Source organism: Heterodontus francisci, chromosome 13 (genome assembly GCF_036365525.1).
Source record: "Heterodontus francisci isolate sHetFra1 chromosome 13, sHetFra1.hap1, whole genome shotgun sequence".
Taxonomy (NCBI): domain Eukaryota; kingdom Metazoa; phylum Chordata; class Chondrichthyes; order Heterodontiformes; family Heterodontidae; genus Heterodontus; species Heterodontus francisci.
Genome location: NC_090383.1, coordinates 86055244 through 86071072, shown reverse-complemented (window position 1 = coordinate 86071072; position 15829 = coordinate 86055244). Strand labels below are relative to the sequence as shown.

The following is a 15829-nucleotide window of genomic DNA, read 5'->3' as shown; positions in this document are numbered from 1 at the left end:
AGTAATAGGTGTACGTCTGACCTATAACAGCTGTACATAAAGACCCTCTCCTTTTACCTGTTGTCAGGTGTGGTGGAAGATGAAGCTTCTAGTTCTTCTAATGTCTGTTGAAACAACTCCCTATTTTCATCTATAAAATGCCTCTGCATTTCTGACATCTGGGCCATTATCTTCTCCCTACGCAGCCGGGCAATTTCAGCTTTCCGCTTCCGATCTGCTTTATCTTTATCTCGCAAACACTACAAAAAGGACAGTTAACAGTAGGACTTCATGCAAAACCTGTACCTCGTTTTATAGTTTAATTATTTAAATCTCCAAGGAAAATGGAGGGGGGGGGGGGGGTGGAGGGAGAGCAAGAAGATAAAGGTTCACAGAAAGCATGTTAAACATTCTTAAAGATTTCTGAAAATGATTTGGTTAGATTGTCAAACAGCTAGTTATTATCAAGCCAATTAATTCAATGCCTTTTCACTGTTTGCATTTTTAAGTACACAAATTACAAATTTAACAGATTTAAAAGCAATTATATTGAATACATCTAAAAATGCTCATCAATAATACAGATTACAATAAACTTGCAATGACGCAATTTTATTAATTAATATTTTAATCACACTCCCTTCAATGGTTTAGTCAGCTTATCGAGGAACAGGTCAGCCATGAATACCGGGAAGGTCTCAAAATCACTTATGATTTCTGCTCAATTAGCTGATGTCAGTACTGGGACGCTATTAGCTTCACAATCTTGGGTTACTGAGGACAGACCATCAGGGGTCCTGCTCCTGTCTGCTATCTAGTAAATACTGCTCTAAAGGCATTTATGTGGATATCAGGTGAGGTTGCAGTAACTCCTGCAAATTAACAGCTTGCTGATGCCATGCATGATCAAAGCTCAAATACAAATAAATGAATATTATTTAGGTGAGATAGTGGGGGCTGTCAGTGGTACTGAGACCCCACCACAAGATTGAGCCAATGCCTTTAGCGGAGTAGAAGAGGGGAGAAGGAAGAGGAAAAAAAAACAAAAAATTAAAAACCCTAAATTGTGTCTTCCTGTCAAATATTAACTTAAAGAAAAAACTTAAACCAGATCCTATTATTCACACAACATACTACAAATTAGGAAAATTGTCTTGGACCACCTAAAGTCTCAAATATTTTTAATAGTTTTAAAGTAGTACAATATTTTTGCACTAAGCACACATTTTGAAAAATATCTCAGTGCTCTTAAAATTTAAATATATGACTGTTCGAAGCCATGCATTTACTATCAGCAACAGAAATTTTTAAAAATGGTCTTATGTTCATTCTATTATTGTACCTCTTCCACACCATGCCCTTCTGTTTCGACAACAGGAGCCGAATTATTCCGTTCTCTCATCTTTTTAATAACTCCAAAAAGCTTTAAAACAAAAATCAGTCTTCAGAATTGTATATAAATTAACAATCCATTTTATTACTGTTACATTAACACAAATATTTCCTTACAGGTTTCATAAAATTATGCAAATCACAGATAAAGAACATTGGTGTTAACATTTCGAGGCTTCCAGTTAAACAGTTCAGTTAAAAATGAATTGAAATTAGTTTACCAAAATACATTTGACCCCTTTCAGAATTAAATCTTATCTTTTCATGCCAATGTCATGAATTGGCCATTGAAACTGGCACATAAAGTATATTCAAGTGAGAGAGACAGATATTAATATAAGCAGCTGAAGTAAAATATACGTCTGCTACCAAAGGAAACTTAGGCAGGTACAACTGTTATTTAGTTTTAACTCTCCATTGCAAGTTTCTGTACTCATTGAAGTAAGTGTCTCGAAAAGTGATAACATTTTCTCCCCCACTTTAGTTATTCAGCAGCACCAATTGATTCCAGCGACAACAAAGCTCCGTACCCTACAACATCTTAGCCACTGCCGCAGAAGAGCATCCTTACGGCCAATTTTCTTACTTTTATTTATGGCGTCTGCAAAACATTCGAATTTAATAATTTTTACTGTTGGCCCATGCATTCATTTCAGAGTGCACTACAAATTATAATAGTGTTCCAACCCATTACACCACTTAATACACACTCTTGATCTCTGTGCAAAGATGACACACCATCAGTAAAGAGCAGTGTGTGGGGTACACTTGATAACTCATTCCTAGATTACGCATTAAAAGTAATTCAGATTTTCTCTAGCAATGGGTAACAAATCAATTTTTAAAAAAGAGTTATTCATTTTTATATGGTACTTGAAAGCATGGGACTAATCTCTTTGCAAAATGGAACATTTTTCCTCAAAAGTTTGCAAGAGATCTTGGAATATGTTAAATAGGAAACAGAGTTCAATTTGCTGGTGTCTCCTTGATTTAATGCATAAATTCCTTAGATTGTACAATAGCCACAGAAATCTCTACTATTCAGGAATTGCAAATATCAATAAGAATCAATTCACAGTTTTTATTTTTTATATATTTCTTAGCTTTGAACTCTATTTTACAAAGCATCTGCAAAGGGATATAGATAAATGAGTGGGGCAAGAAGATGGTAGATGGAGTAGAATGTGGGGAAATATGAGGTTATTCACTTTGGTAGGAATAGAAAAAAATGAATATTTTTTGAATAGTGAAAAACTATTAAACCTTGGTAGTCAGGGGGATTTGGGTGTCCTTGTACAAGGAACACAAAGTAACCAAGCAGGTAAGGCAAGCAAGAAGGCAAATTGTATGTTGGCCTTTATTGCAAGGGATTTGGAGTACAACAGTAAGGAAGTTTTGATGCAACTGTACAGGGCTTTGGCAAGACCACATTTGGAAACTGTGTACAGTTTTGGTTGCCATATCTAAGGAAGGATACACTTGCCTTAGAGCGAGTGCAACAGAGGTTCACTTAGTTGATTACTAGGATGAGAGGGTTGTCCTTGGAGCAGAGATGGAGTAGAATGGGCCTATACCCTATGGAACTTCGAAAAATGAGAGGTGACTGCATGAAACATGCACTCAAAGGCAGCAGATTTTAGTTTTGGAGAATGGAAATCTTTCTATCAAAGGTATCCCGTTTTCCTTTCATTTGTTCTCAGGGTTTGGGCAAAGCTGCATTTATTGCCCAGGCAGCAACAATGAAGAAACTGTAGTATATGTCCATCAGGATGGTGTGTGACTTTAGGGGAATTTGCAAGCAATGGTTTCCCCCCCTGCCGGACATTACTGCTGTTAGCAGTGTTAGCATCAAGCAATCCAGTTAAGCTGTAGAGCAACAGTACACAGCCAGAAAGAAGCTCCTTGAACTCTGCCCCAACAATGGATCTCAGCTTAAACTAGAGTAACATTTTTTCTATTTCCTCACACAAGCCATCCTGTAACAGTTTGTTTTAGGGGCCCATCCAGACTAGAAACTGGGATGAGATTTTGCAAGATCACTTCACAGAAGATCCTTCCCGCAAGGAAAAGAGCAAACTTTCATTCGATAAATCTGGGATGAATAGAAACCCAGACCCTAAATACAAATGATCACTGTTTAATCTACTGGCAGCTATTTGAAATTCAATTGCACATTGGATTAGTGTAATACCCACATAATAACAAACTCAAGCAGTGCAAGATCGCAACAGAGAGTGTTCTCATTTCTTGGCTTAATGGCATTCCAATCAGATTGGGACCCAACTCTGACATTACATTGCCAATTTTGCATCAGTGTGCACCTGAAAAAATCTTATAGGTGCACAAGAAGTAGCATAATTACACTCCATTAGTGCACAATAGAAGGTGCAATTAGGATGGGCAATAAATGCTGGCCTGACCAGCAATGCTCGCAAATAAAGGAATGAAAAAAAAGGTACAACTTCTCTCACACACAGAAAGAGACAGAGACAGAAGCAGAGGGGGAAAGAAAGAGAGAGAGGGAGGGAGGGAGAGGAGAGAGAGAATGACTGCATATAGCAAAATAGGAGTGCTTATTTAAGGGTCAAGGCTTCCTACTGTAAGATATATCTTCTACTGTACAAGTCTGCATTCTAATAACTTTGAACAAGACCAGCCAGAACAAAGAAACGTAACCGATTAGCACCACTGGAACATACCTTAAGTATCCATTTGATCATGTCCTTATAAACCTCCAAATGGGGAGAATTTTGCAAAGTTTCCAGCATCGCCAAAATACTAGGTGCGTTTTCTGGAGCCTCCCCAGGCCCTGTCAAATAGTTCCAAAGTAAATTACTATGACAATATGCAAATAACACAAGCATTTGCATAACATCACCTGATAATCTTAATAAAACTGTTTAAATTATTCTGATAATAAAACTTGCAGTTCACTTCTTTGGTGCTGACAAGAAAACATTGCCTGTCACTTGAGAAACATTGCTAAAATCAAGGTTAGATAAACTCCTTTCTAGCTTCTGCAGACCACAAATAGTCCATGTTCTTAAAAAGCAATATAAAAGGAGTGGAAAAGATCGAGAAGGACGACAAAAAAAACCCCCAGGATTTTCAGGTCTCAGCTGAAATGGGCGCTAAAGGTGAAAAATGTATTCTCATCACAAGTAGAAAAGAATATGATCCAAGCTTTAAAGCAATGAACTGATAAAAGCAGATCCAGAAAAATACCCCGTGTTAAACCAAAAGAGAACACACAATTATTAATTGGAGATGACGCAATGTAAATTTAGCAAAAGAATAACACTTTCATCTGCGTGAATACTAATTCAGAAATGGGGTTGAACAAGAAATTATAATAATTTTCATCAGCAGGGAGTGGAGAGATGTGAACCTGGGTAAGAAAGAGAAAATAAACGAGGGGACAAAGTAAATGAATGACACCTTTTTCACTTCTGCATTTCTTGACTTACCAATCTACAGAATTTTTCACAGAACTGATACATACGTGAAACTTTTGATGTGAAGTTAAAAGTAAAATCACTGTCTGCACTTGCACTTTCTATTTGTTGTTTCTCTTCACGTAAAGCCATTCCAATCAAGTGCAAAACCTATGTGAACAGGATTATGATAAAATGAAATTCATCTATATAAAAGGCAACCAAAATAATTGGGCTTTGAATATTTAAGGAAATGGTTTTCGGTGCCATAGCATAATGTGCCAGTATGGCAAAGTGGCAGGATGTGGTGTCACGCGCATAATTCCACAGGTTTCTCAATCTCAGCGATGCCAACACAGTAAGTGCCAAGCAAAGACCAAGCATTTTTCTAAAAGGACAGAAGAAAGCAAAGCACTTCAGGTACCTTCTAACAACTCTTAGCTGGTGGCATTGACAGAATTTCATATCAAGTAGTCTGACCTGTGAATTTATCTTATAGTAAATGAAGATAAATTTATACAACTTTCCTAATGTAATTACATCAAACAATCCTACAGTTTAAAAAAAATATAAACAACTGGTGAATTTGACATCCAAGAAAATCTGAAAAGCCTATTTCTAACAAAAAGTTCATAAGCTTAAGTACAAGGTTATATTCTCAAACTACAATTTTTGTATTAAATTTAAATTAGTACCAGCATGCAAACGGCACAGAAGTACTGGTAGAAACATAGAAACAGAAGTCAGTCCTCAAACTTGTTACGTCATTCTATTTGATCACGGCTCAATTCCATTTACCTGCTTTTTCTATCAATCTCAAATCTTGAAAAATTCAATTATACAGCATTTTGTGGCAGTGTGCGCAGATTTCCACTCCTCAGTGTGAAAAATGCTTTTTAATTTCACTCTTAACTGGCCTAGCTCGAATTGTAAGATTACGCCCCACTCCAAGTAGGCTGGTCCATTTCCAGTGAAATCAACCATACGTGCCTGGACTCTGACAGTGTCCTTCTGACTTGGTCCTTCAGAAACCAAGCATGTCAAAACATCAACATGTCTAAGTATTGAACAGCCTAACTCAACTTCCACTCACAATTTAAGCACGTGGGGGTGAAATGGGACACATACACCACACATTTTCTCTAAAACCTGGGAATCCACTCAATAGGTTTTGAAGGGAACAGGAGCACCAAATACAATTTCTCCAAATAGTATCATTCCAACTTGCTCTGGATTCAAATTGGGCCCCAACTCAAGCTTTACAGCTACTTTTCTGTTGGTGCAAAGTGAAAATAACTGGGCATCAAGGTTAAACTGGCAGTGCAACTGCACCCTGGAAAAGTTAAGATGGTGAGAAAAACAGATATTTATGATCTTATAGCTTTTATATTTAATGATAATGATACTAACATCAAAGATGGCAAATTAATAGGGACTGCCATTTTGCATGTCAGGGCAATAAACTCCCAACAGATGAGAAAGTGCCAAAGTCAGTTATTAGCATGAAAATCTTTCTAAAGTGTTGTTGTAAAAAATTCCGAACTCTTCCCTCCATTCTGATCATGTTGTCCAGCTCTTATTGCTGTGTAATTGTGCCTGCTCCAATGTCTTTCCTGATGTTTTAATTCAGGAAGTCTAACCATTTAAGTAAAGATCAGTAAACACCAAATGATTTACCTCCATTCTCTAACCTCAAAACAGAAAGGCCAAACAAAATAAGAGCTTATTTTAGCTGTGAAGAGATTACAGGATAAATTCTGAACAACGAACATATCCAACTTCAGAATGCAAAGACATTGGAAAAACTTACCCTCTGTAACATGCTCTCAGTCCAAGCATGTCCATTTGGTTCCACAACCCACTGTAACACTGTTCTCAAGATATACAAGTAAACATCTGACTGAAGGATGTTTACCAGACTGGCAAACAGGGGACAAAAATGAGGAAGGACAGGAGGTGGAAGAGCTAAAACAAAGAATAGTTTCATGAATATCATTGTGTCAAGACTCAATATTGTGTAAACTTCTTTCATTTAACATATAAAAGTATTCAAACTTAATTCTCCATTTTTGGAGATGATTCACAATCTCAGCATCCATGTTGACAAACGTTCTCAGCTCAAACTGGAGACTATCTGGGGGCTATACGCTTTTCAGTTTGCACAGAAGGAACAAATCCACTGAGTCCTGGACAGAAAATCCCAAGAATTTACAACATACTTTTTTCAGCAAGCTCTATTTCTTCCGTCAAATATAATTGTGAATGGTGATTTTCACTGTGTCCTGTCTCCCAAATAAACAAAGTAACTAGCTAACCCAGCCTCCACACACAAAAATGCTCTAACACTGGGCACAGCCAAGGGAACATCAATGTCTGGAGGCACAATTCAGCAAACTAATGATGCATTCAATATCCCAATTCATATAACTAGGGGATGATCAGCTGTTTCTCCTAGATCCTTCCAACTGACCATATCTTTTGACTGAAGCGAACAATACCTATGCAAGTACATGTCCGTACACATAATTGAAAATCGTTACACCCTGTGGGTTATACCTGTAACTCGAACAGGTGTGTAATTTGCAAAATGATAAATTAATCTGAAAACAAACCAAGTATACCTGTCTACATCTCTCAATACTAGTATGATCTATTGTAAAGAACGTGGAATATTCAAGTTGGTAGTGCATCTAATACATATTCACTGATGCTCACAAAGAAGAAAGTGAATAAAGGTAATGCACAACCAAAGAAAAACAAAAATAAAGGACTCATGGAGCCAGAATAACTTCCGTATCAACAATGTTATGAGAGCAGACCATCTCCCAATGCAAATAAAAATAAGCTCAATATGGGACTAAAATACTCAATTTGGGATAGAGAAGTGAAGAATTTCTAACATACCTGTGTCTTCTCCATTCTGCTTCCTTAACTTTCTTTGAGCTTCTTCAGCCTGAAGAAAATTATAACACATTAATATGAAACAATTTTTAGTTGTCACATTGGTTTGCGAAACAGAATACATTTTAAAAAGTTTTTTCGAAGCCTCACAAAATATAACCTTATAACTTAAAGAAAATGTGAAAACTTGAAAAAAGAAATGCAGTAAATGTACTGTGTATAGATTTCCAGAAGTTGTTTGATAAGGCGTTTCACAAGTAGCTTTGAGACACAAATTCAAAAATATTAGTCCAACGGTCATGGCACTGCACATAATGGACTGAGCTTAGTGCAGCCGGCAGGGCATCCAGCATTGGGCCGAAAAGGTGGTGGGAACCCCACCTCGGCCATTCGGAGCCCCGCTGGCTGTATTTAACGCCACCTGGGCAATTAACTGCCCAGTGCCAAGATTCCCGTCCCTTTAAGATGGGGATCCAGCCTCACAGAGCTGCCGGCCAATCAAAGGGCCAGCGGTGCCACCAGGAGCAGTGACCACTGCTAGTACTGCAGGAGGACTGGGAACTGGACCCAGTGCTGGAGACCTGGATCCTAGGTAAATGAGGTGGGGCTGTTGGAGCCGTCCAGCAGGCCCCAGTGATGGGGGAAGCGATAAGTGCAGGGGGTGTGGTCCAGGGGGTGGGTTGTTTTCTGATGGGGGCCACAGATTGACCACGGAGGAGGCATCCCCCCGCCCGCCTCAAAGCCTACAGGGAGGTTGCCTCATTTTACTGGGCTACCTCCCCACGTGGCGGACGCCCATAACTCTCCCCCCACACCCCTTCTGGCTTAATACCAGCAGCAGCAGGAAGAGGTCCTTAAGTGGCTGATAATAGGCCTCTTAAGAGCCTCAATTGGTCTCTAGGCGGGAAGGCTGTCATCTGCCTATCCGACCCCTGACTAAATTGCAGTGCGATGGGAAGTTGACAGGTCCTCCAGCCCCCGGTGCAATTCTATGGGGCCTCAGACCCTCCCTCCTAGCCAGTCTAGGGGGCCCTTTAAATCCAGTCCAATAAATCAACAAGTTCGTTATTCAAGTCACAGATTAGAAAACGGTGGGATAACTAGACACAGAATGTCGAGGGAAAGAGTGGAGGAAACAGAGAAAGTAGGAGGTGCAGCAAGGGGTGAGGGAGAGGTTCTGTGGCATAAAAGGAAAAAGGTATTCTTCATGTTGAGCACTTCTTGCCAATTTTTCTACTGCTACTACATATTTTAAAATTTATGCTCATTTCCTCTTAGTCCCCAGGATTCACCATATAAATAGCTAAAATAAGTGACAGGAAATGCCTGCACACAGTTCCAAAGTGACCAATGCAAATTTATATCCTTTTACTTCCCAAAACATTTGAGACAAAGAACTTCACATCTCAAATCACTTCGTGACCGATACCCAAGAGCAGAAAAGATGCTTGTTTATAATTGACCAGCTGAGTCTCATCATTGATGGGACCAAAAGTGCTCAGTTTTCAGAGAAAGAGACACTTAACAAAAAATTAAGTTACAAAAGCTTAAAAATGCCAGAAAAATATTTTCTTTGATTCTGAGAGGAGGATGGGGTGCATGAATTAAAACAGGGGAATACCTTATGTTGTGAACTACAGGTTTTAATAATTCATGTATTTTCCCCTCTACAAATCCAGAGCAGGAATATAACAGTTAATACAATGCTTAGACGACACAACTTAACACTATCAATTAGTGTGTAATAGTTGGAAGTATAGATGCATGTATACTCTACAACCAACCTTAATTTTTGTTTAATTTACGGTTTACCTTAGATTGATCAGCCCTAGAATAATGGTAGAAGAAAACATTAAATTCCTTGCTGCATTCAGGTTTTAGTTCATAAAGCCCTCTTCCTGTTAAACCTGGCTTCCTGTGATGGAAAGATAAAGGAATTAACATGCTAGCAGACAGGCAAGGTCTATCCAACTAATGCAGTTATTTCACACGGAGTTCCATACTTACTTGAAAGAAGCTACAGATTCGATAACCTTTTCCATTCCAGTTTCTTTGTTCTCCTAAGAAGAAAAAGAATCAGCAGAATATGTACCATTTGTAGAACTGATCACTCCATCAGGAAATAAACAAAAATAGGACTAGCAGGTAAATATGTTATAAATATTGAGTAAAGAATATCCTAACGTGCACAGCTTCATTTCTGATACCTTAAAAAAAAAACAAGTCCATGCCTCGAATGCTCTCACCTTAGGTTATCTACATTCCTACGATATATATATTTTTGAAATATTTCGATAATAGTACGCTAAATGGATAGCCTATAGAACAAATGGTGTGGCATGATGGTATAGAAACCTAAAATCCTTGGTCTGTGGTGAACTAGACAATTTCAATCAAGGTAGTGGTGGGAAGAAACACCTGGTGTGTCTTCTGGCACAGAACAGGAGCAACAGACCTGGGCTCCTGAATGGTATACTGTGGCCCTGCTGAATATGTCTAAATGTGGAATATCAGCTAACAGGATATGGCGGATTTGCTGCTGTCTCTACAGTTGAATATGCAGAACTTTAAGCTCCAGCGTAAATGTGATGAAAAGCAAGAATTCAGAACGAAAACTGGTAGGAAACAAAAATCAAAACCTAGGGCAGGAGTTGTTTATGGGATGGTGCCAGTGGCACTGTTAAGCACCAAGATAATGGAATGTTTTTCCCACTGATCTCAATATCATTCCAGAATGAAGCAAGAAGTTATCAATTACTGCACAAACAATATACTCACATCTTCAGGCAATGCTTTAACCAGCTCACTGTGTGCCATTGGTCTTATACATAGCTGATGAACAATTTCACGCTTGAGTTCATCCTCAGCAGACACCTGACCCACGCCAGCAGTATATCGCTCTCCTGAGCCCCAAAGATAAAATAATGCAAGTTAAAATGGCTAACATTGTCATGAGAAACACATACTTTAATGCCATGTGTTAAAATAATTCTCTTTCTCCACCCCAACCCTCTTGACCTATTTCACATCAGATACTATTTCCGAACAGAGTAAGCAAGTAAGCCTTCTGTTCAACGTCCACTAACACCATCTTATCAGATCAGCCTGTGGGCATCTTCAGATTACCTCTCCTGTCATTAATGATGTTAGGTTGATTAGTCAGAGTGACAAATGATGCCAAATTTGACAAAGTAGTAATCCATAAAAAAGTGACAGTGCCTTACCAACTACCATCATGATCAGGTGAAGCATTTCCTCGATTAGAGTATTGTTTTGTTGTAGAACATCCTGGAAATGTAAAATTTGTAGAAAATACAAAACGATTAATAGCCTCATTTATAAACTTCCATTATAACACTGCAAATTCCTAAAGGGAAACAGTCTCAATCCTACTTTTACACTTGAAACAAATTTAGAAGACAGAAAGAAATACATCATTCTTTTGGAAAACAAGCATTTCCTCCTTTACCTTGTTGGTGTGTTCAGAACTAAACCTCTTGCCATAGTCAGGACTATTAAATATGTGGTATAGCTCAAATCGACAAAGCATAATCATGAGAAAATGGTTTGGATCCATCATAGATGCCCCTGCCTGAAAAAAACAAAATGCATCAAAGCATTTTTGACAGTTTTATAACATCAATTAATTTTGTTCTCCGACCTGTTATCCATGTACAGTGAAAATCAAATGCATTAATATGCAACAGTACCACAGAATAAATGGGAATTAATGCTGCATTTAGACTGCTGTCAAACGTAGTTTTTCCTGTTGGCAATAAACTAGAACAGTAGATGAGAAAATATCTAGTTTCTGGCATCAGTGTTATATCAGGTAGAGAAATGGTTTGAAAAGATGGCTCTGGCAACAGCACAATAAACAGGATCCATCTTGCCATTAGAAATTTGACCACCAGCAAGCTAAAGTACTCAATCCATCCTTTACAGGTCAGAAAAAGTGGCTTAAATATTGCTAGTTGGTACAAACCATCTCAGTAATTCAGGAAGTTAGTGCCAACTACAAAGTCATGAATCACAAATTTAAAAAAGTTCATTCCATTTAAAGCTACAAAGAAAACCTAAATTATTTCCTAGGAACTATACAAGACCTAAAATTTCACCTCAAAGCATAACTGTTTGAAACCTTATTCTCGTCATCTTTGCTCAGTAACTGTCAATACATCAGCTGGGATGAAGGCTCTTACCTGGAGCATTATTAAGTCTTTATCATACATTTCAACTCTGCATTTCACATTGTGATAATAATATATCTGGAGGAGAGAAAAAAAAAACACAAAATGTTTGGCAGCTTTCTGGTTCGAGTGCAACAGCAGCATTTCTATATCTGTATCAAAATTAAAAGCATTTGGTTCTTGATTTAGGAAATGAACTACTTCTTTCTCTCAGTCATACCTATAAAATATTAAAAAATCTTTCATGTACACAGTCAACTTTTCCCACAACATATTTCTATGCCCATATTCATCATGGAAACTGCCGATGTAAACTTGTCACATTATAACTGCACCATCCTGCCAGTGGTGATGCTACAGCTCCGAATATATGCACATTCTCATCTCCACTGAAAGGAAAGAGGAAAAAGACAAAGAAAAGCAAGGAGGTCACAAAGAAAGAAGCAAAGAGGCAAGAAAAGAGAAGCAGAAGTGAAAGAAATAGAGGTAATGAAAGGAACAGAAACAGCACAGGTAGGCAAGAGAAATCATATTCTCCCAACTATATATAATTCAGGCTTTTGGGAGAAACCTAAATAAAACTTGAAGAATTAAAAAGACGAGAAATTCAATACATAAATTTTCATCACATTCTGAATTATAGAATACAATTCTAGAATGGTTATAGCGCAGGAAGCCATTCAGCTCATCGTGTCTGTGCTAGCTCTCTGCAAGAGCAGCTCAGCTAGTCCCACTCTCCTGCCTTTTCCCCTTAGCCCTGGAAAAACTTTTCACTTCAGATAATCATCCAGTTCTCTTTAGTAGGCCTCAATTGAATCTGCTTCTGCCACACTCACGTAATAGGAGGAGTACAGATCTCTTAGTTGCTTGTGGGGATGAGACTAGAGATAAGAAGGGGCAAGGCCTTGAGAGATTTGAAAACAGAGATAAGAACTTGAAAATCAAGGTGTTGTTTCACCGGGAGCAATGTAGGTCTGTGAGCGAAGGGGCGATGGGTGAACGGGACTTGGTGCAGTTAGGACACAGACAGCAGTTTTGGATGACCTCAAGTTTACAGAGAGTAGAAAATGCGATGCTAACCAGGAGTGCATTGGAATGGTGAAGTCTGGACGTAACCCAGGCATGGATGAGGGTTTCAGTAGCAGATGAACTAAGGCAGGTGATATTATAGAGATGGAAATAAGTGGTGTTAATGATGGCGCAGATATGTGGTCAGAAACTCATCTCAGGGTCAAATATGACACCAAGGTTGCGAAAAGTCTGGTTCCGCGTCAGACTTTTGCCAAGGACAGGGATGAAGTTAGCGGCTTCTTAGAAATAAATTACCCACATGTTCATTTTTAGAAAACACAACACTTAATACATAAAGTAGCAAATATCTTGGTGACACATTACAAAAGGCTGAAACAAAAACAAGAAATGCTGAATTCACTCAGCAGGTCTGGCAGCATCTGTGGAAAGAGAAGCAGAGTTAACGTTTCGGGACAGTGACCCTTCTTCGGAACTCAGTTCCGAAGAAGGGTCACTGACCCGAAACGTTAACTCTGCTTCTCTTTCCACAGATGCTGCCAGACCTGCTGAGTGAATCCAACATTTCTTGTTTTTGTTTCAGATTTCCAGCATCCGCAGTATTTTGCTTTCATTACAAAAGGCTGCCCACTTTCTCTTCCATAATTTAGTGGCATTACAAGTCAACGATAATTTCTACACCCTTGACTTAAAACTTGCAATAAAAAATCCTGATAACACTAGTTCAAATCATAAGAATTTAATTTCGTTCAGTCAGACGCAGCAAGAGAGCTAAATATATTTGAATTTGAGCCCCTCTCAAAAATAGCAGTCCAAAATGCAAATCTCTACAGCTATAATCAATTTGAGCCCTCAAAACATCAGTGCTCTGCAACACACTCCAAACTGTTATCCTGCACAGGCCCTGAATCAAAATTGTGGAACTCATTATTTGCATTGTGGGAGTACATTCATTCACATTGACTGAGGTTTAAGGCAACCGACCCAGCACCTTCTCAAGGGAAACCAGCAATGGGCAATAAAATGCCAGCATATTCCATGATTAAAAATGCACAGGGAAGACTAATTAACTTATCTGCAACAAAGTGACTAGCCAGTTTTGGACAATCTCACTCATATCAACTTGCAAACTTTCAGAATAGTTATTTTATTTCTATAAAATATAAACTTAGATGCACTAGTGTAACATCTCAATAAGTTTGTGGTAATAATGCATCAATGGAGGCTACCAAGGTGGTTTTAGTTGTGAAATTTGCAGGGAGAATAAATTTAGGATTGAATAATATCAAGTACCCCATGATGCAGGATATGCTTCAAATGTAAAGTGTTCAAAAAAGATTATGCAACACTTAACCATTACTAGATTTTATAACAAATCTCAACTCTCAATTTAGAGCATTTTTTCATTGAGATCTAAGAAAACTTTGTTACTGTAACAATCCTGGAAAACAGCCAAGTCTTTATTTTTAAAGTAACAATTATGCAAATAGCCTGATATGGCAAGTACATTTGTGACCTTAGTATAACTGTATTTATCAAATCAGCTAGGTATAAAAGTTGAAGCATGCTTAAGTTTGTGGAACTGACATATAAGTACTCATTACAGAGTCTGATTGCAAAATATTCTGTACTATGTTACTGCCAAATACAATCTAAATAATGTTATGATTGACACTTACCTGATTAACTAGGGAAAATCCATTTCTCCTCCACATTCCAGCATGTACTTGTGCACACAGCACCATGCAGTGAAGAGGATGTTCTATTAATAATGGTGGGCTCAGTTCACTCTGTGGACAATTGATTTAAAAAAAGGTCAGCTACTGAAGTACAAACAAATGAGCAAGTATTAGCTGACAGCTGAAGAATAAGCTTTACAGATTCCTGCTGATTAAAGTAAAACAAAACAAATGCATTACAATGGGCATTAGCAAAGGAAAGAGAATCCAGCTTTGTAGGGTTGTAGTTTGTCTATACATGAAAACCAGCTTTGGTGTTGAACCTGTGCTAGGGCATTGCACAAAACTTAAAGCATCATAAAAACTAAATTCTTTCCGTGTCATTCAAGATCTTTTACAGCCTCAAGCAAGTGTAATTCCTTACTTCAAAGTACTGAGACATGTAACACTGAGTGAATTCAAGTCACACTCTCAGAGAAATTTAGTACACAAAATCTAAGGATATTTATGATTAGATTAGATTAGAGATACAGCACTGAAACAGGCCCTTCGGCCCACCGAGTCTGTGCCGAACATCAACCACCCATTTATACTAATCCTACACTAATCCCATATTCCTACCAAACATCCCCACCTGTCCCTATATTTCCCTACCACCTACCTATACTAGTGACAATTTATAATGGCCAATTTACCTATCAACCTGCAAGTCTTTTGGCTTGTGGGAGGAAACCGGAGCACCCGGAGAAAACCCACGCAGACACAGGGAGAACTTGCAAACTCCACACAGGCAGTACCCGGAATCGAACCCGGGTCCCTGGAGTTGTGAGGCTGCGGTGCTAACCACTGCGCCACTGTGCCGCCCTTATAAGAATTGCAGGCAAAAGTCTTCCACTTCTTAGTGGCTAAGTCTCATTACAAGACATGAAATGAAAAGGCCGTAATTTGTTTGTTTAGGCGTGCATTTTGTAGGTTTGGTTTCTTGATAGCTGCTTCGCACCATCACACTCATGGCATCTTCTGGAAGGTGGAATGATTTGAGTGGAGAACTTACCACTGACTACCTTCAATCTTGTTGCTATGCTGGCAACAGGATAAGGACAGCTGCAGAACAGTACAGTCCCCAGCTTTTCCTTCCCTCTCCCGAGGTGGAATACATTTCACAACATTGTATCAAGCAGCTCACAGCTCATGATGAACAGCTAAGCTCAAAAATTTACTTGAG

At 38.5% G+C, this 15829-nt stretch overlaps 1 protein-coding gene across 2 annotated transcripts in view; it reads right to left on the bottom strand.

Annotated features, from left to right (window-relative positions):
* The window catches only part of ubr2 (ubiquitin protein ligase E3 component n-recognin 2), a 177306-nt gene that overhangs the window by 36824 nt on the left and 124653 nt on the right, over positions 1-15829 (bottom strand). For both annotated transcript variants that reach the window (XM_068045124.1, XM_068045123.1), the window contains exons 17-29: positions 14605-14715; positions 11909-11974; positions 11176-11298; positions 10931-10994; positions 10485-10609; positions 9714-9766; positions 9519-9621; positions 7710-7758; positions 6616-6770; positions 4874-4976; positions 4071-4180; positions 1322-1402; positions 58-239 (exon numbers count right to left, since the gene is read on the bottom strand). In XM_068045124.1, coding sequence (XP_067901225.1) covers positions 58-239; positions 1322-1402; positions 4071-4180; positions 4874-4976; positions 6616-6770; positions 7710-7758; positions 9519-9621; positions 9714-9766; positions 10485-10609; positions 10931-10994; positions 11176-11298; positions 11909-11974; positions 14605-14715 — 1325 coding nt within the window. The remainder of the gene's footprint in view (positions 1-57; positions 240-1321; positions 1403-4070; positions 4181-4873; positions 4977-6615; positions 6771-7709; positions 7759-9518; positions 9622-9713; positions 9767-10484; positions 10610-10930; positions 10995-11175; positions 11299-11908; positions 11975-14604; positions 14716-15829) is intronic.